The sequence below is a fragment of the Platalea leucorodia genome, assembly GCF_965183815.1.
Source record: "Platalea leucorodia genome assembly, contig: HAP1_HAP1_SCAFFOLD_613, whole genome shotgun sequence".
In the NCBI taxonomy this organism is placed as follows: Eukaryota; Metazoa; Chordata; class Aves; order Pelecaniformes; family Threskiornithidae; genus Platalea; species Platalea leucorodia.
This window is the reverse complement of record NW_028121019.1, coordinates 73-21211: the sequence shown is the minus strand read 5'-3', so window position 1 is coordinate 21211 and position 21139 is coordinate 73. Positions and strand designations below refer to the sequence as shown.

At 71.6% G+C, this 21139-nt stretch overlaps 2 protein-coding genes across 3 annotated transcripts; one reads left to right on the top strand and one right to left on the bottom strand.

The window, feature by feature from the left end:
- Positions 1–561: 561 nt before the first annotated feature.
- Positions 562–10472, top strand: LOC309604297 (tensin-2-like; the record flags this gene model as incomplete). Its single annotated transcript, XM_082339236.1, is given in 19 exon segments — positions 562–624; positions 874–994; positions 1733–1798; positions 1897–1979; positions 1981–2014; positions 3264–3280; positions 3282–4376; positions 4479–4651; positions 5351–5841; positions 5932–6037; positions 6039–6061; positions 6731–6823; positions 6914–6991; positions 8017–8094; positions 9148–9316; positions 9884–9952; positions 10051–10080; positions 10215–10250; positions 10252–10472. Coding segments are annotated over 19 exon segments (2934 nt in total). The 3' UTR covers positions 10361–10472.
- A 567-nt stretch (positions 10473–11039) lies between these two features.
- Positions 11040–20546, bottom strand: LOC309604296 (SPRY domain-containing protein 3). Of its 2 annotated transcripts, none has more exons than XM_082339234.1 (11): positions 20482–20546; positions 19342–19482; positions 19154–19229; positions 18889–19013; positions 17500–17635; positions 17226–17414; positions 14340–14489; positions 14196–14253; positions 12608–12727; positions 12367–12521; positions 11040–11312 (listed from the first exon to the last, which is right to left on the bottom strand). In XM_082339234.1, coding segments are annotated over exons 1-11 (1287 nt in total). In that variant the 5' UTR covers positions 20484–20546; the 3' UTR covers positions 11040–11177. The 2 variants fall into 2 exon arrangements, with proteins under 2 accessions (XP_082195360.1, XP_082195361.1); XM_082339235.1 differs by lacking the exon at positions 20482–20546 and adding an exon at positions 20404–20468.
- Positions 20547–21139: the final 593 nt, after the last annotated feature.

Below are 21139 nucleotides of genomic sequence, written 5' to 3'. Positions count from 1 at the left end.
GCAAAGGTGGAGTGTGCAAGGGACGTGCAAGCGTCGTGCAAGGGTGGAGTGTGCAAGGGGGGTGTGCAAGGGGTGTATGTGCAAAGGTGGAGTGTGCAAGGGACATGTGCAAGTGTCGTGCAAGGGTGGAGTGTGCAAGGGGGGTGTGCAAGGGGGGTGTGTGCAAAGGTGGAGCGTGCAAGGGACATGCGCAAGCGTCGTGCAAGGGCGGAGTGTGCAAGGGGGGTGTGCAAGGGACATGTGCAAGGGCGGAGTGTGCAAGGGACATGTGCAAGCATTGTGCAAGGGCGGAGTGTGCAAGGTTGGGTGCGCAAGGGGGGTGTGCAAAGGTGGAGTGTGCAAGGGACGTGCAAGCGTCGTGCAAGGGTGGAGTGTGCAAGGGGGGTGTGCAAGGGGTGTATGTGCAAAGGTGGAGTGTGCAAGGGACATGTGCAAGTGTCGTGCAAGGGTGGAGTGTGCAAGGGGGGTGTGCAAGGGGGGTGTGTGCAAAGGTGGAGCGTGCAAGGGACATGCGCAAGCGTCGTGCAAGGGCGGAGTGTGCAAGGGGGGTGTGCAAGGGACATGTGCAAGGGCGGAGTGTGCAAGGGACATGTGCAAGCATTGTGCAAGGGCGGAGTGTGCAAGGTTGGGTGCGCAAGGGGGGTGTGCAAAAGGTGGAGTGTGCAAGGGACGTGCAAGCGTCGTGCAAGGGCGGAGTGTGCAAGGGGTGTGTGCAAGGGGTGTATGTGCAAAGGGGGAGCGTGCCAAGGGACATGCGCAAGCGTCGTGCAAGGGGTGCATGTGCAAGGGGGGGCGTGCAAGGGGTGCAAGGGGTGGGTGTGCAGCGGCGGGGCCTTGCACACGCGTGTGCGCTCAGGCGGTGCCCCCCCCCAGGTGAAGTGCTACCACAAGCAGCGGCGGGCGCCCGGGCGCGAGGTGGTTTTTCGGGTGCAATTCCACACCTGCACCCTGCACGGCACCCAGCTCGGCTTCCGCAAGGACGAGCTGGATGAGGGCCTGGCAAGGTGGGGGGCGGGGGGGGGCGGGGGGGTGTGGGGGGGCTGGGGGGGGCTTGGGGGGGCGGGGGGGGCTGGGGGGTTTGGGGGAGCTGCGGGGTTTGGGGATGCACGGGGGGGCTCAGGGTGCTCGCACATGGGGTGCAAGGAGAGAGGGGTGCAAGGGGGGGATTTGGGGGGCGGGGGGGTGTGGGGGCTTGGGGGGGTTTGGGGGGGCGGGGGGTGCTGGGGGGTTTGGGGGGCTGCAGGGTTTGGGGATGCAGGGGGGGCTCAGGGTGCTGCACATGGGGTGCAAGGAGAGAGGGGTGCAAGGGGGGGATTTGGGGGGCTGGGGGGTGGGGGGGCTTGGGGGGGTTTTGGGGGATTGGGGGTGCTGGGGGGTTTGGGGGGGCTGCGGGGTTTGGGGATGCACAGGGGGCTCAGGGTGCTGCACATGGGGTGCAAGGAGAGAGGGGTGCAAGGGGGGGGATTTGGGGGGGCTGGGGGGTGGGGGGGCTTGGGGGGGGTTTTGGGGGATTGGGGGTGCTGGGGGGTTTGGGGGGATTGGGGGGGGTTGGGGGGGGCTGGGGGGTGGGGGGGAGCTGCGGGGTTTGGGGATGCACGGGGGGGCTCAGGGTGCTGCACATGGGGTACAAGGAGAGAGGGGTGCAAGGGGGGGATTTGGGGGGGCTGGGGGGGTGGGGGCTGGGCTGTGCCCCCCCCCCGCACCCCCAAACCCCCCCCCGTGCCCCCCCCAGACGAGCGCTTCCCCTTCGAAGCCAGCGTCGAGTTCGTCTTCTCCTCCGGCCCCGAGAGGATCAAAGGTGGGATGGGGTGGGGGGCAGCCGTGGGGACCCCCCGGCTGGGTGCCCCCCCCCCCCCGCAGGCACCCATGGGTGCCCCCCCCGTTGCCCCCCCCCAGGCTGGGAGCCCCTCCGCACCCACCCCGCCGTCTCGGTGGACTACGGCCTGGGGGACCCGGCCGTGCGCTGGGACTCCTACGAGGGGCTTCAACCTGCGCCATGAGGACAGCCTGGAGGGTAGGGGCACCCCTCCCGGGGGCCCCCCAAAGGCGTGAGGGGCCCCGGGGTCGCTGTCATGGACATGGCGGTCCCCCCCCCCCATCCCCAGGGACCCCCCATGGGCACCAGGGTCCCCCTGTCCCCAGGGTCCCTATCATGGATATGGGATCCCCCCCCCATCCCCAGGGACCCCCCATGGGCACCAGGGTCCCCCCCATCCCTGGGGTCCATATCATGGAGATGGGGTCCCCCCCCCCGTCCCCAGGGACCCCCCATGGGCACCAGGGTCCCCCCATCCCTGGGGTCCCCCCCACATACATGGGTCCCCCCCATCCCCAGGGTCCCCCCCGTCCCTGAGGTCCCATCCCCAGGGTCCCTATCATGGATATGGGGGCCCCCCCCCGTCCCCAGGGTCCCCCCCCCATCCCCAGGGTCCCCCCATGGTCACGAGGGTCCCCCCGTCCCCAGGGTCCCTATCATGGATATGGGGGTCCCCCCCTGTCCCCGGGGTCCCGTCCCCATCCCCAGGGTCCCCCCATGGGCACCAGGGTCCCCCCCATCCCTGGGGTCCCGTCCCCAGGGTCCCTATCATGGATATGGGGGTGTCCTCCCATCCCCAGGGTCCCCCCATGGGCACGGGGTCCCCCCCATCCCCTGGGTCCCCCCCTTGGGCACCAGGGTCCCCCCCATCCCCAGGGTCCCCCCCCATGGTCATGAGGGTCCCCCCCCCGTCACCAGGGTCCCCCCATGGGCACCAGGGTCCCCCCCGTCCCCGGGGTCCCCCCATGGGCACCAGGGGGGTTTGGGGGTGTTGTCCGGGGGGTGGGGTGGGGGGGCTGTCCGGCGGCTTTTGGGGGGGCTGCCCGGGGGGTTTGGGGGGGGGAGGCTGTCTGGGGGGTTTTGGGGGGGCTGCCCGGGGGGTTTGGGGGGGGGAGGCTGTCTGGGGGGGTTTGGGGGGGGGCTGCCCGGGGGGTTTGGGGGGGGAGGCTGTCTGGGGGGTTTTGGGGGGGCTGCCCGGGGGGTTTGGGGGCGGGGGCTGCCCGGGGGGTTTGGGGGGGGGCTGCCCGGGGGGTTTGGGGGGGGGGGAGCTGCCCGGGGGGTTTGGGGCGGGGGCTGTCCGGGGGGTTTGGGGGCGGGGGGCTGTCCGGGGGGGTTTGGGGGGGCTGCGCGGGGGGTTTTGGGGGGGGGGGGAGGCTGTCCGGGGGGGTTTTGGGGGGGCTGCGCGGGGGGGGCGCGGGGCCGGCACCCACCGTGCCCCCCCCCGCAGAGCTCCCGCACACGCGGGGGGCCGCTGGACGGCAGCCCCTACGCCCGGGTGCAGAAGAAGCGGGCACCCAGCCCCCGGAGCCCCGGGGGGGGGCCCCCGACCCCCCGCCGCCCCCCCCCCGGCCCCCCCCAGCGGCGGCGACCCCGCGGCCGAGCCCCCCGCCCCCGGCCGCCCCCCCGCCCCCCACCGCCGCCGAGCGCCAGGAGCTGGAGCGGCTGCTGGGGGGCTTCGGGGTGCGGGGGGGCCCCCCCGGGCGAGCGGGAGACCCCCATCCTGGAGGACGAGCACCCCGATGGCGCGCCCTACGGCACCCCCGGCACCCTACGGGACCCCGACGTCCCACGGGACCCCGACATCCCACGGGATAACGGCACCCTACGGGACCCCCGACGTCCCACGGGACCCCCGACGTCCCATGGGACCGCAGCGCCCTATGGGACCCTGCCGTCCCATGGGACCCCAACATCCCATGGGATAACGGCACCCTATGGGACCTCGACACCCTATGGGTCCCCAGCGTCCCATGGGACCCCCGACATCCCATGGGACCCCAGCATCCCATGGGACCCCATCACCCTATGGGACCCCAGCATCCCACGGGACCCCAGCATCCCATGGGACCCCATCACCCTATGGGACCCCAACATCTTATGGGACCACAGCATCCCACGGGACCCCGCCGTCCCACGGGACCCCAGCCCCTTATGGGACCCCACCGCCCCCCAGGCCCCCGACACCCCTATGGGTCCCCACCATCCCATGGCACCCCAACGTCCCATGGGTCCCCACCATCCCACGGGACCCCGGCCCCTTATGGGACCCCAACGTCCCATGGGTCCCCGGGGCCCCCGGCCCCCTACGCCCCCCCGGGCCCCCCGCTGTGCCGGCCGGGCCAGCCTGGCCCCCCCCTGCTCCTGCCGCCACCGCCCCGAGGGACCCCGCTACGGGGCCGAGGGGGGGCGCGGAGGGGCCCGAGAAGCGGGGGCTTCACCGCTCCCTCTCCGAGGGCTTCCCCCCCTGTGGCTACGGGCGCCAGGCCGGGGGCTACCTGCTGCTGGGGGAGCTGGCCCCCCCTCTGCCCCTGCCAGGACTGCCAGGGCTGGGGGGGCGAGGGCCCCCCCCCCGCTCGCCACCCCCCCCGCTTTATGGGGTGCGCTTCGAGCGGGGGGGTGAAAACTGGGGGGGTGCCGCTCGCCCTCCGGCCCCCCGGCGAAGCCCTTGAGCCCCCCGCTTGCCCCCCGCTGCGGGCCGCCCCGGCTTGGGGTTCGGCCGGGGCCCCCCCAGGCCCCCCCGGGACCTCTACGGCAAAGTGGGCTACGAGCCCCCCGGGCTGGAGGCCCGCGAAGGCTACGGCATCCCCGGGCAGCCGGACCCCCAGGAGCCCACCGGTGAGGGCAAAGGGGCTAGTTGGGGGCTTACAGGGGCTAGTGGGGTGTGTTGGGGGGGCTGGGGGGGGGCTAATAGCGGGGCTAGTGGCCACAGAGGGGCTGGCGGGGCTAACAGGGGGGCTAGTGGCCACAGAGGGGCTGGGGAGGGTGAAGGGGCTAAGAGAGGGGTTATGGGGGCTAGTGGGTTGTGTTGGGGGGCTGGAGGGTTGTTTGGGGGGGCTAGAAGGGCTGAGAGGGCTTATGGGGGGGCTAGTGGCCAGAGGGGAGGGGAGGGGGGGGCTTGTTGGGGGTAAAGGAGCTAATGGGGAGGCGTTGGGGGGCTGGGGGGGCTTATTGGGGGGCTAGTGGCCACAGAGGGGCTGGGAGGATGTTGCTGGGGGGCAAAGGGGCTACCGGGGTGCTTGCTGGGGCTACTGGGGAGGCTTGCTGGGGCTAGTGGGGCTTGTTGGGGGGCTAGTGGCCACAGAGGGGCTGGGGGGGGGGAAGCTAATGGGGGGGTTAGAGGTTCAAAGGGGCTACTGGGGGGGGGGGTGTGCTGGGGCTAGTGGGGCTTGTTGGAGGGCTCGTGGCCACAGAGGGGCTGGGGGGTGGCTGCAAAGGGGCTACTGGGGGGCTACTGGGGGGTTACTGGGGCCCCCGAGGGTCCTACGGGGGTGCTGAGTGGGGTCCCACCCTCCCTCCCTCTCTCTGCCCCCCCAGAGCGGAGGAGCCCGGGCGAGGGGGGCCCCTGGCGCGGGACCCCCGAAGCCCCCAGCTCCCTGCGCCGGCCCCCCCGGGCCCTGGGTGCTGGGGGGTGCCCCGACAGCCCGGACCCCCCCAGCAGCCTCGGCGGGGTCCCGCCGAGCCCCCCGCACCCAGCAGCGGCCCCCAGCCCCCCTCGCCCAGCAGCAGCACCCATGGGTGCCCCGGGGAGGTGCCGGGCTCCCCGACCCCCGCCTTCCCCCCGCCCGCGGCCTACTGCGAGCCCCCCGCCCCGCAGCCCCCCTTGCCGGAGAAGCGGCACCCGCCGGCGCCTGGGGGTCCCCACGATCGAGCATCGCCCCCCCAACACGTCTCCTTCGCCCCCGAGCGCAGCCCGGGGGGCACCCATGGGTGCCAGGGTCCCCCCGAGGCCGAGGCCGCCGGCGGCGTCACCTTTGTGCAGGACACGTCCAAATTTTGGTACAAACCCGGCCTCTCCCGGGACCAAGGTACTTGGGGGGGGGGGGGGTTGGGTTGGGGACCCCCCCCATCACCCGGGGGCACCCAGGCCTGCGGGTGACGGCGGGGTCCCCCCGCAGCCGTCGCCCTGCTGAAGGGGAAGGCGCCGGGGTCCTTCATCGTCCGCCACAGCAGCTCCTTCCAGGGCGCCTACGGGCTGGCGCTGAAGGTGGCCACGCCGCCCCCCCCGCTGCCTGCCCCCCGCCAAGGGTAGGGACCCCCCCCGCACCCCCAAATCCCGCTGCGTCCCTGGGGGGGGGCAGCACCCACGGGCACCCCACAGTGTCCCCCCCCCCCATCACCCCGTAAAGCCCCTGGGCATCCCAGTGTCTCCCAACATCCCGCTTGGCCCCCCCCCCCCCGGCACCCCAAAGCACCCCTGGGTACCCCATAGACCCCCCCAGCACCCCATAGACCCCCCCAGCACCCCATGCCCCCCAACACCCCATAGACCCCCCCAGCACCCCATGCCCCCCAACACCCCATAGAGCCCCCCCAGAACCCCATGCCCCCCAGCACCCCATAGAGGCCCCTATAGACCCCCCAGCACCCCATGGAGCCCCCCCAGCATCCCATAGAACCCCCCCAGCCCCCCATGGACCCCCCAGTCCCCCATAGAGCCCCCCCAGCACCCAATAGAGCCCCCCAGCACCCCATGGCCCCCCCAGCACCCCATAGAACCCCCCAGCTCCCCATGGACCCCCCAGCACCCCATAGAGCCCCTCCAGCACCCCATAGAGGCCCCCATAGACCCCCCCCCAGCACCCCATAGACCCCCCCCAGCCCCCCATGGACCCCCCAGCACCCCATAGAGCCCCCCAGCCCCCCCCCAGTCCCGGGGGGGGGCACCCATGGGCTCTGGCCCGTGCCCCCCCCCAGGGGACCCCCAGGAGCAGCTCGTCCGCCATTTCCTCATCGAGACGGGACCCCGGGGCGTCAAGATCAAGGGGTGCCAGGAGGAGCCCCACTTCGGTGAGGGGGGGCTGGGGGCGGGGGGGGCTCGGGGGGGGGCTGGGGAGGGGGTGGGGGGGTGGGGGTCCCTGACACCCCTCCCCCCCGCAGGGAGCCTGCCGGCGCTGGTGCTGCAGCACTCCATCACCCCCATCTCCCTGCCCTGCGCCCTCCGCATCCCCAGCAAAGGTAGGTGACCCCCCCCCCCCGAAATGGGGGGGACCCCCCAAATGTGGGGACCCCCCCCCCAAAAATGAGGGGGACCCCCCAGATGTGGTGACCCCCCCCAAATGTGGGGACCCCCCTAAGAAATGTGGGGACCCCCCCAGATGTGATGACCCCCCCCAAATGCGGTGACCCCCCCCAAACTGAGGTCCCCCCCCATGAGGTGCCCCCCCCGATGTCCCCCCCTCCCAGCCCCCGCCCCCCCCAGCGCCCCCCCCCAGAGCGGGGGGGCCCAGGGGTCCCGGCAGCGGCCCCAGCCCGTGTCTGTCTGTCCCCGTGTCCGTGTGTCTGTATGTCCCTGTGCCCATGTGTCCCCGTGTCCGTGTGTCTGCGTGTCCTCATGTCCCCATGTCCTTGTGTCCATGTGTCCCTGCATCCGTGTGTCCCCGTGTCCTCATGTCCCCGTGTCCTTGTGTCCGTGTGTCCCCGCATCCATGTGTCCCCGTGTCCCCCATGTCCCCGTGTCCGTGTGTCCCCATGTCCTCATGTCCCCATGTCTGCGTACCCCCGTGTCCCCATGTCCGTGTGTCCCCGTGTCCCCCATGTCCCCGTGTCCGTGTGTCCCCATGTCCTCATGTCCCCATGTCTGCGTACCCCCGTGTCCCCATGTCCGTGTGTCCCCGTGTCCCCCATGTCCCCGTGTCCGTGTGTCCGCATGTCCTCGTGTCCCCGTGTCCCCGTGTCCCTGTGTCCGTGTGTCCCCATGTCCGTGTGTCCCCGTGTCCTCGTGTCCGTGTGTCCCTGTGTCTTCATGTCCCCATGTCCCTGTGTCCGTGTACCGTGTCCCCATGTCCGTGTGTCCCCATGTCCGTGTGTCCCCGTGTTCCCCATGTCCCCATGTCCCTGTGTCCGTGTGTCCGTGTGTCCCTGCATCCACGTGTCCCCGTGTCCTCATGTCCCCGTGTCCGTGTGTCCCCATGTCCCCATGTCCCTGTGTCCGTGTCCGTGTGTCCCCATGTCCCCGTGTCCGTGTGTCCGTCCCCCCCCAGACCCGCTGGAGGAGAGCCTGGAGGTGCCCGTGCCCCCCAACATGAGCACGGCCGCCGACCTGCTGCGCCAGGGAGCAGGTGGGTACTGGGGGTACTGGGGGGCACTGGGAATGGGGTACTGGGATGGAGGACACTGGGATGGGGGGGTACTGGGATGGGGGGTACTGGGATGGGGGCATTGGGCTGGGGGGACACTGAGATGGGGACACTGAGATGGGGACACTGGGATGGGGACACTGGGATGGGGGGGATTGGGAGCACTGGGATTGGGAGCACTGGGATGGGGGGATTGGGAGCACTGGGATGGGGAGCACTGGGATGAGGGCACTGGGACTGGGAGCACTGGGATTGGGAGCACTGGGATGGGGTGCCTGGCTGGGGGGGGGGGGGGCACTGGGACGGGGCAACGGGGCTGTGCCCAGCACCCTGGTGTCTTGGGGGGGGCCTGTACCCCACTTGGGGGGCCCGGGGGGGGCTGCAGCCCGGTCGGGGGTGCCCGGTCGGGGGGTGCCCGGTCAGGGGGTCCCTGGTCGGGGGGGGCCCGGTCGGGGGGGGCCCGGCTGGGGGGTGCCCGGTCGGGGGGTCCCCGGTCGGGGGTGCCCGGTCGGGGGGGGGGGCCCGGCTGGGGGGTTCCCGGCTGGGGGGTCCCCGGTCGGGGGTGGCCGGTCGGGGGTGCCCGGCTGGGGGGTGCCCGGTCGGGGGTCCCCGGTCGGGGGTGCCCAGTGGGGGGGTCCCCGGTCGGGGGTGCCCGGCTGGGGGGTGCCCGGTCGGGGGTCCCCGGTCGGGGGGGGCCCGGTCGGGGTGTCCCCGGTCGGGGGTGCCCGGTCGGGGGGTCCCTGGTCGGGGGGGGGCCCGGTCGGGGGGTGCCCGGCTGGGGGGTGCCCGGTCGGGGGGTGCCCGGTCGGGGGGGGCCCGGTCGGGGGGGGCCCGGCTGGGGGGGGGCCCGGTCGGGGGGGGTCCCCGGTCGGGGGTGCCCGGCTGGGGGGTGCCCGGTCGGGGGTGCCCGGCTGGGGGGGGCCCGGTCGGGGGTGCCCGGTCGGGGGGTGCCCGGTCGGGGGGTCCCCGGTCGGGGGTGCCCGGCTGGGGGGGGCCCGGTCGGGGGTCCCGGGCCGCCCCCAGCGCTGCCGCCAGCCTGCAGCGTGCTCTACCTGAGCTCGGTGGAGACGGAGTCGCTGACGGGGCCGCAGGCGGTGGCCAAGGCCACCAGCACCCTGCTGGGGGCCACCCCGCGCCCCCCCGCCTGCCCCGTCCACTTCAAGGTGTCGGGGCAGGGCATCACCCTCACCGACAGCCAGCGCAAGTGAGTGACCCCCGCCAGCGACACCCCCCGCCATCGGCCCTGGGGTCCCCAAACCCCCGTCCCAGCGTCACCCCACCAGCACCATCGGCCCTGGGGTCCCTGACCCCCGTCCCAGCGTCACCCCACCAGCACCATCGGCCCTGGGGGTCCCCACACCCCCGTCCCAGCGTCACCCCACCAGCACCATCGGCCCTGGGGTCCCCACACCCCCGTCCCAGCGTCACCCCACCAGCACCATCGGCCCTGGGGTCCCCAAACCCCCCCCTCAGTGTCACCCCACCAGCACCATCGGCCCTGGGGTCCCCACACCCCCGTCCCAGCGTCACCCCCCTGTACCATCGTCCCTGGGGTCCCCAAACCCCCGTCCCAGTGTCACCCCACCAGCACCATCGGCCCTGGGGGTCCCCAAACCCCTGTCCCAGTGTCACCCCACCAGCACCATCGGCCCTGGGGTCCCTAAACCCCCATCCCAGCGTCACCCCCAGGTACCATCGGTCCTGGGGGTCCCTGACCCCCCCCCCCCCCCAGGGTCCCGACCCCCCCCGCTCACCCCCCGTCCCCCCCCAGGCTCTTCTTCCGCCGCCATTACCCCGTCTCCAGCGTCACCTACTGCAGCGCCGACCCCCAGGACCGCAGGTGACAGCCGGGGGGGGGGGCCACAAACGGGGGGGGGGGGGCCACACACGGGGGGGGGGGGGCTAATTAGCACCCCACTAATTAACCCCCCCCCGCAGGTGGGCGAATGCGGACGGCACCACCTCTAAGTAAGTGCCAAGGGGACCCCCCCGGGTGGGGGGGGGGGACGGGACACAGCGCTGGGACCCCCCCGGGGGTGGGGACATCCCCAGACCCCCCCCCCAGCTCTGTGTCCGTCTGTCCGTCCTCCCCCCCCCCCCAGGATTTTTGGCTTCGTGGCCAAGAAGGCGGGGGGGGCGGGGGGGGGGCAACGCCTGCCACCTCTTCGCCGAGCTGGACCCCGAGCAGCCGGCCTCCGCCATCGTCACCTTCATCACCAAGGTCATGCTGGGCACCCACCGCAAGTGAGGGGGGGCCCCCCGGGACCCCCCCTCGGCAAAGAGCCCCCCCACCCCACCCCTGCACCCCCCGCAGGGCTGGGACCCCCAACCCACGCCGGGCTGGGGGTGCGACCCCCAAAACCGGGGGGGAGAAGGGGGGGAGGCAAAGGGGGGGGGGGGAAGGAGGGCGAGGGGGGCACAGGGAAGCCCCCCCCCCCATTTTAGGGGTGCGGGGGGGGGGGGCAGCAATAAATCGGAATTTATTTTTGTTTAAGAAAGGATTTATCTGAGCTTTAGTCAGACATTTCTAATATATCTATATATTATATCGGGGGGGCGCGGAGCTGTCGGGGGGGGGGCGCGGACCCCCCCCCCGCCTTATCCGACCATGTGCAAATCCCAATGGAAAATCCCAAACCGTCTCCTTGGCTCCTTCTTTCCGCGCCGGCTCGGCCTGGGGGGGGGCCCAGCACAGCCCCTGCCCCCCCCGCCCCCAAAAAAGTGGGGGGTCGTGGGATGGGGGAAGGGTGCAGCCCCCCCCCCCATGGGTGGGGGGCGGCGGGGGGGGGGTTACATTCACAAAATGGGGGGACAGTGACAGCGCGGGGGTGGGGAGGGGGCAAGTGGAGCCTTAACTCTGTGGCCCCCCCCCCCGGGGACCCCCCCCACACACTGGGGGGGCAGTGGGGTGATGGGTGGGGGTCACCCCTGCGTGGTGAGGGCAGGATCGGGCCCCCCCAATGACCCAAATGGGGGGGGGGGGGGCACCCCACCGGCGGGGGGCAGGGCCTTAAAGTGCACGGGGGGGCCTGGGGGGGGCAGCAGGGTGGGGGACCCCCCCCATTTTAACCGCTGAGGGGGTGGAGGTCGACCTTGACCTTCTCGCCGCTGCTGAGCATCCCGACGGTGGGGAAGTAGCCGCCGGCCGGCACCACCGCCTCCTTCTTGCCGATGATCTTCCCGTTGCGGGTGAAAAACACCTGGGGGGGGGACACAAAGGCATTGGGGGGGGGGGGCTCAGGGCATCCCACCCCCCCAAAAAGCCACGGCGAGGGGGGGGGGACACCCCCAGTTTGGCGCTGGCGCACGCCGCGGCAAGAGGTTTGGGTAAAGAACAACGGCTGAGCGCAAAGATGGCGGTGAATGGGGTTAAATCCCGCTGGCGCCGCGCACCAGTGGCGTCCCCAGGGCTCCGTACTGGGACCAGTCCCGTTTCACGTCCTTACCAACGATAAAGGGGATCCGGGCGCCCCGGGTCGCTGGGCCCGGGTTTAACAAGGCTCAGGGCCGGGTCCTGCGCTCGGGGCACAACAACCCCAGGCAGCGCCGCAGGCGCGGGGGAGAGCGGCTGGGAAACAGAAACGGCCCCGGGGGGGGGTGGAGAGCGGGGGGGTGGGAGCCGACAGGGTGCCCGGGTGGCCAAGAGGGCCAGCGGCATCCTGGCTTGTATCGGGACCGGTGTGGCCAGCAGGCCTGGGGCAGGGATCGTCCCCCTGTGCTGGGCACTGGGGAGGCCGCCCCTCGAATCCCGCGCTCGGTGCTGGCCCCCGGCCACAAGAAGGACACGGAGGGGCCGGAGCGTGGCCAGGGCAGGGCAGCGAGGCTGGGGCAGGGGCTGGAGCCCGAGGGTGGGGAGGGGCGGCTGGGGGGGCTGGGGGGGCTCAGCCTGGAGAGGAGGAGGCTGAGGGGAGCCCTCATCGCTCCCCCAGCCCCCGAAAGGAGGCTGGAGCCGGGGGGGGTCGGGCTCTGCTCCCCAGGAACAAGCGCTGGGACGAGGGGGAACCCCCCTCCCCCAACGGGGCGACGAGCGCTGGGCCCCCACCCCGGGAGCGTTCAGAAAACAGGGGGCTGCGGGGCTCGGGGCCACGGGGCTCGGGGCCACGGCTGAGCGGTGGCCACAGGTCAGCGCTTGGATGCCATCTTAAACACCCCCCCCCCCCCCCCAAAGCATCCCGTGAGCGAGGGCAGACCCCGGGGTGCGGGGTTGGGGAGCCCAATCCTGCCCCCCCCCCCCCGGGGGTGCTGTGCTCTTACCACCACCTTCTTCCCCTCGTGCTCCTGCTCCATCTCCTCGCCGTCCTCCTCCTCCTCCTCCTCCTCCTCCTCCTCCTCCTCCTGCCGCAGGTACATGACGTTCCTGACGGGTTTGGCCTTCACCTCCGCCGTGTCGCAGGGGTCGTCGCTGTCGCCTTCGAGGGACGGACGGACGGACAATGGGGGCTGGGCCCTGTGTCCCCCCCCCGCCGTTCCCGGGGCGCTCGGACCCCCCCCGTACCTTCGCTATCCAGGGCGTAGTCGCGCGGGAACATGATGCCGCAGCCCATGATGTCGCCCTTGTAGCAGCGGGGGCCGAAGGGGTCCCCCACCCCGCTGCCGTGGAAGATCTTCCCGTCGTCTTTGGGGGGGGGGGGGGGAACACGGTGTCATGGGGACCCCCCCCCCCAGCACCGGGGACACCCCGGCCCCTCGCTATGGGGCTGCCCCCCACCGAGGGGGCGCGGGGGGGGAAGTGTGGAGGGGGAGGAGGAGGAGGAAGGTGCGTGGGGGGGGCAGCATTTGGCCTCTGCGGTGTTTTGGGGGGGGGGGGGGATATGGGGGGGTCAGGGTGAGCATAACCAGTACAAGAGACCCAAAGCACTGGGGAGACTGGGAAAGGGGAGGGGGGGATGCCACCGACCGCTGAGACCCCGCCCCCAGAGCCCAGGGTGGGGGGCCCACACCCCAATTAGCACCTGGGGGGGCTCATGTTTGGGGGGGCTCTTATTTGGGGGGTCCCTATGGTTGGGGAGGGCCCATGTTTGGGGGGGGGGGGCCTCAATTTTGGGGGGGTCCTTCATGTTTGGGGGGGAGGTCCGCATGTTTGGGGGGGGTCCTGCTGTTGGAGGGGGTGTCCCCATGTTTGGGGGCCGTCCTCTTGTTTGGGGGGGCCCCCATGTTGGGGGGGTCGCCATGTTGGGGGGGGCATCCTCTTGTTTGGGGGGGTTCCTCCTGTTGGGGGGGTGACCCGTGTTCAGGGGGGCCCACGTTTTGGGGGGGTCCCCATGTTTGGAGGGACGACCTCTGGTTTTAGGGGGTCCTCCTGTTTTGGGGGGGGTCCCCATGATTTGGGGGGGGTCTCATGTTTTGGGGGTGCCCCGTGTTCAGGGGGGCGCCCCATGTTTTGGAGGTGGGTCCCCCATGTTTTGGGTGGGGGTCCCATGCTTGGGGGGGGTGCCCCATGTTCAGGGGGGTGCCCCATGTTTCGGGTGGGGGGGGGTCCCATGTTTTTGGGGGGGGTCCCATGTTCGGGGGGGTGCCCCATGTTTTGGGCAAGGGTCCTATGTTCGGGGGGGGTGCCCCATGTTTGGGGGGGATCCCATGTCTTGGGGGGGGTCCCACGTTTTAGGGGGGGGTCCCACGTTTTAGGGGGGGGTCGCCCCATGTTTCGGGTAGGGGGTCCCATGTTTTGGGGGGGGCACCCCATGTTCGGGGGGGTCCCATGTTTTGGGGGGTGGTCCCATGTTTTAGGGGGGGTTCCCATGTTCGGGGGGGGGGTGCCCCGTGTTTTCAGGGGGGGGTCCCATGTCTTGGGGGGGGTCCCATGTTTGGGGGGGGGCCCATGTTTTGGGGGGGGGGGCCCATGTTCGGGGCGGGGGGTGCCCTGTGTTTTTGGGGGGGGGTCCCATGTCTTTGGGGGGGGCCCATGTTGGGAGGGGGGCCATGTTTGGGGGGGGGCCATGTTTGGGGGGGGCCATGTTTTAGGGGGGGGGTCCCATGTTTTGGGGGGGGGGTCCCATGTTTTGGGGGGGGGTGTCCCATGTCTGGGGGGGGGGGTTCCCATGTCTTGGGGGGGGGGGGTCCCCATGTTTTGAGGCAGGACTCACCCGCGTGATACGCCACCGAGCCCCTGCTCCAGCCGGGATGCCGGTTTTTGGGATAATCCTGAGGAAGAGGAGGAAGAAGAGGAGGGGGATGAAGGCCCGGGGGGGGGGGGGGGCAGCAGCCCGGGCCCCCCCGGCCCCCCTCACCTTGCGGGCCAGCCCCAGGGCGATGTAGCATTTCTCGCCGGGGTCGACGATCTCCACCTCGAAGTAGTGGCTGCGGGTGCTGAGGGGGCGCCGCGCCTGCGCCAGCCCCACGTCCACGATGCTCTTCCCCTTCCCCACGTACTCCAGCAGCTGCGGGGGGCGCGGGGGGGCGGGTTTGGGGGGGGCACCCCTCCGCACCCCGCCAGCGGCGGCGGAAAGAGGGGCTCGGGGGGGGGGGGGGGCCCAAAGCTGGGGGGATGACACCCCAAACCTGGGGGGGGCCCAAACCTGGGGGGGTCCCAAAGCTGGGGGGGTGACACCCCAAACCTGGGGGGGGGGTCCCAAACCTGGGGGGGTCCCAAACCTGGGGGGATGACACCCCAAACCTGGGGGGGGTCCCAAACCTGGGGGGGTCCCAAAGCTGGGGGGATGACACCCCAAACCTGGGGGGGGGGTCCCAAACCTGGGGGGGTCCCAAAGCTGGGGGGATGACACCCCAAACCTGGGGGGGTCCCAAACCTGGGGGGGTCCCAAACCTGGGGGGATGACACCCCAAACCTGGGGGGGGGGCCCAAACCTGGGGGGGGTCCCAAAGCTGGGGGGATGACACCCCAAACCTGGGGGGGTCCCAAACCTGAGGGGATGACACCCCAAACCTGGGGGGGGTCCCAAAGCTGGGGGGGTCCCAAAGCTGGGGGGATGACGTCCCAAAGCTGGGGGGGGGCCCAAACCTGGGGGGGTCCCAAAGCTGGAGGGATGACACCCCAAACCTGGGGGGGGTCCCAAACCTGGGGGGATGACACCCCAAACCTGAGGGGGGGTCCCAAACCTGGGGGGGTCCCAAACCTGGGGGGATGACACCCCAAACCTGGGGGGGTCCAAACCTGGGGGGATGACACCCCAAACCTGGGGGGATGACACCCCAAAGTTTGGGGGGGTCCCAAACCTGGGGGATGACACCCCAAACCTGGGGGGATGACACCCCAAACCTGGGGGGGTCCCCAAACCTGGGGGATGACACCACAAACCTGGGGGATGACACCCCAAACCTGGGGGGATGACACCCCAAAGTTTGGGGGGGTCCCAAACCTTGGGGGCGGTCCCAAACCTGGGGGGATGACACCCCAAAGCTTAGGTGGGTCCCAAACCTGGGGGGATGACACCCCAAAGTTTGGGGGGGTCCCAAACCTGGGGGATGACACCCCAAACCTGGGGGAGATGACACCCCAAACTTTGGGGGGAGCCCAAACATGGGGGGGCACACACACTACAAAGCCAGGGGGGAGACCCCAAAGCTTGAGGGGTGCAGGGTCCCAAACCTGGGGAGATGACACCCCAAACCTGGGGGATGACACCCCAAAGCTTGGGGGGTCCCCTAAACCTGGGGGGGGTCCCTAAACTTGGGGGACGACACCCCAAAGCTTGAGGGGATGACACCCCAAATCTGGGGGGGGTCCCAAACCTGGGGGGACACCCCAAACCGGCGGGAGGGGACACACCTCACACTCCCAGCCCCCAAGAACACCCCCAAAGGGACATGGGGGGGCCGGGGCCCCCCCGCCGCGGCGGTGCCAGGGCTGGGGGGCGGGGAAGGGGCCCCCCCGGCGGCGGTGCCGGGAAGCGGGTGGGAGCTGGGGGGGGGCCGGGGCTGTTTACGCCACCGAGGTCGGCCTGGGCCTGCGCCCACATTCCTGCCCTCCCGCGGCCCCGGCTGGGGGGGCCGGGGAAAAAACCCTTTGAGAGCCGCAAAACAGCCCCTTTTCCCCCCAAAACTGCCAGGGAAGGGGGGGCCGGGGGGCCTGGGGGGGGAGGGGGGGCTTGGCATTGGGGTCCCCCCCCCCCAGCACCCCACTTAAGCTGCAGGGGGGGGCCACAGCCCCCGGTTGAGCTCCGGGAGGGAACGGCAGAAAAAATGCGGAGGAGTATGAAAATGAAACGGAGTCAGCGGCTGAACGGGAAGGGGGGGCGCTGGGCAGTGCTGGGGACCCCCCCCGTGAGAAATGGGGGGGAACTGAGGCCTGGGGGGGGAAACCGAGGCACTGGGGGGGAAACTGAGGCACAAAACGAGGAGGGAAACTGAGGCACGACATGGGGGGGAAACTGAGGCACGACACGGCGGGGGGAAACTGAGGCACATCACAGGGGGCCCCGCTCCCACGGCAGCCTGGGACGAGGCTCCAGGCGTCCCCGACCCCCCCAAACTTTGAGGGGGGCCCCAGCTCTGCCCCCCCGCCGCGGCGGCGGTTAGCGCCGGCATTGTTCGACGGCAGCGGGGGGCGGCGGAGCCGGGGTGGGGACGGAGCCGGGGAGCACGAGGCTGGGAGCGAGCGTGGGCTGCGGAGGGGGGGGCGATGGAAAACGGCCCCCGGCGCCGAGCTGCAAACCCTTAAAACTCGGGGGGGGGGTCGGGGCTGCGGGTTTGGTTTCGCCCTTGCGAAAGCGCTGGGGCCCCCCCCAGGTCCCCCCCAAAGCGGGGGGTGACGGCGGGGCCGCGGGCGGGGCCGCGCGGGGTGCTCTGCCCCGGTTTTGGGGATCCCATCGGGGTGGGGGACCCACCATGGCGGGGGGGGCCCCGGCCAACGAGGGAAATCGGAACGAGATCCGTGGCCGATCGTCGATTCTGGGGGAAAACGGCGCCTTTTTGGGGCTCACCGTGGGACTCGGGGCTTCGCCTCCCCCCAGCACGGACCCCAAACCCCCCCCGAGCCCCCTAAACCCTGACACCCCCCTAAAACAGCTCCGCGCCAACGCTGGGGCCCCCGGGACGCGCGGCGGTGGCCATGTCCCCCCCGCCTCGGCCCCCATGGGACAGCGGTGCCCGGCCTGGGGACGGGGGACCCCCCTCCCTCCAAGGGCCCCCCCTTAAATCGGGGGTGCGTCGCTCACCGTGCCGCAGACCTTCACGTCGTGCAGCCGCCCCCACTCCTCCTCGTAGCTGTCCACCATCATGGCGCTGTCGTCCTCCTCGGTGCCCAGCTCGGCGTGGAGGTGCAGCCGTACCTCCTCTCCCAAGGAATGCATTCCCACCGCCGGGAAAAGCCCCTCGGGAGAGAGCGGCATGATGGTGGAGCCCACCTGCGGGTTTTGGGGGGACACCGGGGGGTCAGGGGGTGGCTGGGGGGGGGGGGGAAGGGGAAGGAATGGTGGGGAGGGGGCTCACCCGCTTCCCGTTTTTGGTGAAGAAGATCTGGGCCGTCTGCACCTCGAAGGAGACCAACTCGATGCCGCAGCCGATGCGATCCCCGGAGCTGCACTTGGTGCCGAACTGGCGGCCCTTGGCGCGGCCGCTGTACAGCCTGGGGGGGCCAGCGGCGCTGAGCGGGGGGCAATGGTGGCGGGGGGGGGGGGGGGGGGCGGCCGGACCCCCCCTCCCTGTCCCCAGGTTGCCCCAGAGGCCGCGAGCGCCCCCCAAACCCAGTGCCCAGGAGCCGGGACCCGGCAGCCCCCCAGCTCCTGGTGGTCCCCCCAAATCCCAGCAGCTCCCCAGGTCTTGGTGATCCCCTAGGTCCTGGTGGCTCCCTCGGGTCCTGGTGGCCACCCCCTGGGTCCTGGTGGCCACCCCAGATAGCAGTAGCTCCCCAGGTCCCGGCAGCCTCCCAGCTCCTGGCGGTCCCCCCCAAATCCTAGCAGCTCCCCAGGTCTTGGTGGTCCCCCAGGTCCTGGTGGCCACCCCCTGGGTCCTGGTGGTCTCCCCCAACTCCCAGCAGCTCCCCAGGTCCTGGTGGCTCCCTCGGGTCCTGGTGGCCACCCCAAATAGCAGTAGCTCCCCAGGTCCTGGTGGCCCCGTGGGTCCTGGTGGTCCCCCCCAAATCCTAGCAGCTCCCCAGGTCTTGGTGGTCCCCCAGGTCCTGGTGGCCCCCTCGGGTCCTGGTGGTCTCCCCAAATAGCAGTAGCTCCCCAGGTCCTGGTGGCCCCGTGGGTCCTGGTGGCCCTCTGCCGGGTCCTAGTGGTCTGCCAGGTCCCGGTGGCCACCCCTGGGTCCCAAAGGCCACCCCCCGGGTCCCGGTGGTCCCCTCAAATAGCAGCAGCTCCCCAGGTTCTGGTGGCCACCCCTGAGTCCTGGTGGACACCCTGGATTCCAATGGCCAACCCCCAGGTCCCAATGGCCACCCCAAACAGCAGCAGCCTCCCCAGGTCCTGGTGGCCCCATGGGTCCCGGTGGCCCTCTGCTGGGTCCCAATAGCCACCCCCTGGGTCCCAATAGCCACCCCCTGGGTCCCGGTGGTCCCCCCAAATAGCAACAGCTCCCCAGGTCCTGGTGGCCCCATGGGTCCTGGTGGCCCTCCACCAGGTCCTGGTGGTCTGCCAGGTCCCGGTGGCCACCCCTGGGTCCCAAAGGCCACCCCCCGGGTCCCAGTGGTCCCCTCAAATAGCAGCAGCTCCCCAAGTCCTGGTGGCCCCGTGGGTCCTGGTGGCCCTCTGCCAGGTCCTGGTGGCCACCCCCGGCTCCCAGTGGTCCCCCCAAATAGCAGCAGTTCCCCAGGTCCTGGAGACCCTCCACCAGGTCCCGGTGGCCCCCCCACAGGTCCCAGTGGCCCCCCCTACTCACTTCCCGTCATCAGCATGGTACGCCACGGAGTCGGGCAACCAGCCGGGCTGGTGGTCCAGGCTGTAGTACTGCGGCACGAGGCCGACGGCGATGGTCCCCCGCACCCCGCTGTCCACGATGGACACCTGGGGGGTGACACCGAGAAAGGCCGTCACCCGGCGGGCGCGGGGGGGCCGCTCCGCCGTGTGCCCCCCCCCCCAAAATTCGGGGGGGACCCCCCCAAAATTCGGGGGGGACCCCGCCGGGGGGGGGGGGGGGGTCGTACCTCGAAATAGTTGTTGTCCCTGGTGAGGGGCCGCGGTGCCACGTAGCAGCCGACCTCGCCGGAGTTCCCGTGGTAACTGGGGGGGGGGGGACAGAAACCACGGGTGACGGGGGCCCACGGGTGACGGGCACCTATGGGTGACGGGCGCCCACGGGTGACGGGCGCCCACGGGTGACGGGGGCGGGTACCTGAGGGTGTCGCCGTCCACCAGGATGTGCTTGGCGCGCTCCTGGTAGCGGACGGCCCGGACCTCCCGGATCTCCCGGATCCGCCGGCGCCAGTTGAGGAACCTGTAGTGCAGGTTCAGGTCATCCATGGTGAGGGGAAACCTGCGGGGGGGCGGGGGGCGGTCAGGGACCCCCGGGGACCCCCCCGGCCCGGGGACCCCACCCCCACCGCCACCCCCCAGCCCCGCCCCCAGCCCCCCCAGTCCCTCCCCCTGCCCGAGTGCAATGCCCCAGTATGCCCAGAGCCCCCCAGTGCACACCTCAGTATCCTGCAGTTCCCCCTCGTGCACGCCCCAGTCCTCCCAGTACACACCCCAGTCACCCCAGTACCCCCCAGTATCCCCAATCTCCCCCAGTGCAATGTCCCAGTATCCCTGGTCCCTCTCATTGCACACCCCAGTCTCCCCAGTTCCCCCTAATGCACACCCCAGTCCCCCCAGTGCACACCCCCGTCCCCCCCAGTGCACACCCCCGTCCCCCCAGTCTCCCCCAGTGCACACCCCAGTATCCCCAGTCCCCCCCAATGCGATGTCCCAGTATCCCCAGTCCCCCCAGCACACACCCCAGTCTCCCCAGTGCTCACCCTACTCATCCCCCCTGTACCCCCAATGCACACCCCAGTATCCCCAGTCCCCCCCAGTGCACACCCAGTCCCCCCAGTGCACACCTCAGTATCCCCAGTCCCCCCAGTGCAATACCACAGTCTCCCCCAGTCCCCCCCAGTGCAACGGCCCAGTATCCCCAATCCCCCCCAGTACACACCCCAGTCCCCCCAGTGCAACGGCCCAGTATCCCCAATCCCCCCCAGTACACACCCCAGTCCCCCCAGTCCCCCCGGTGCCATCGCCCAGTATCCCCAATCCCCCCCAGCGCACACCCCAGTATCCCCAGTCTCTCCAGTGCACACCCTGCTCACACCCCCGGCCCCCGTAGCCCCAAAACCAGCCCCCCCCCCCCTCCCCCATACCGGCCCCCCCCCCCCCCCCCGGGCCCCCCCCGCACCCGGGCCCCCCCCGCCCTCACCGGCCCGGCCCCGCCCGCCCCCGCCATGGGCTCCGCGCTGCGGCCGCTCCCGGCCCCGGCCCCGCCGCCCGCACTCACATCCGGGGCCCCGCGCTTCCTCCTCCGCCCCCTCCTCCTCCCGCCCCGCCGCGCCGCTCGACCAATCGCCGCCCGACTCGCCCCGACTGACGGCTCAGGACGCCAATCGGAGGCCGGAGGAGAAGGTGAGGGGCGGAGCCCGCCGGGGGTGTGCGGGGTCACATGACCCCGCGGGCCCGGGATGGAGCGAGAGAGCGCCCCCTGGTGCGGGGGCGGGGAACAGCGGGGTGGGGACGGGGGGGACTGGGGAGACTGGGGAGACTGGGGTGTGCACTGGGGGGACTGGGGGAGACTGGGGATACTGGGGAGACTGGGGTGTGCACTGGGGGACTGGGGGAGACTGGGGGCACTGGGGATACAGGGGGATACTGGGGACACTGGGGGCACTGGGAATACTGGGGTGTACACTGGGGGTGACTGCGGGATACTGGAGGTACTGGGTGTGCACTGAGGGGGACTGGGGGCACTGGGGATACTGGGGGAGACTGGGGTGTGCACTGGGGGGACTGGGGGCACTGGGGATACTGGGGGAGGACTGGGGTGTGCACTGGGAGGACTGGGGGGGATACTGGGGATACTGGGGTGCGCACTGGGGGATACTGGGGGGACTGGAGTGTGCACTGGGGGTGACTGGGGGATACTGGAGATACTGGGGTGT

What these genes read in the sequence shown, in the direction of transcription:
- LOC309604296 (XM_082339234.1), bottom strand. An exon ending in ACGTGAAGGTCTGCGGCACG is followed by an intron (nt 14,490 to 17,225) that starts GTGAGCGACGCA and finishes CGCCCCCCGCAG; the next exon opens with CTGCTGGAGTACGTGGGGAA. An exon ending in ACGAGGGGAAGAAGGTGGTG is followed by an intron (nt 11,313 to 12,366) that starts GTAAGAGCACAG and finishes TCCCCCCCCCAG; the next exon opens with GTGTTTTTCACCCGCAACGG.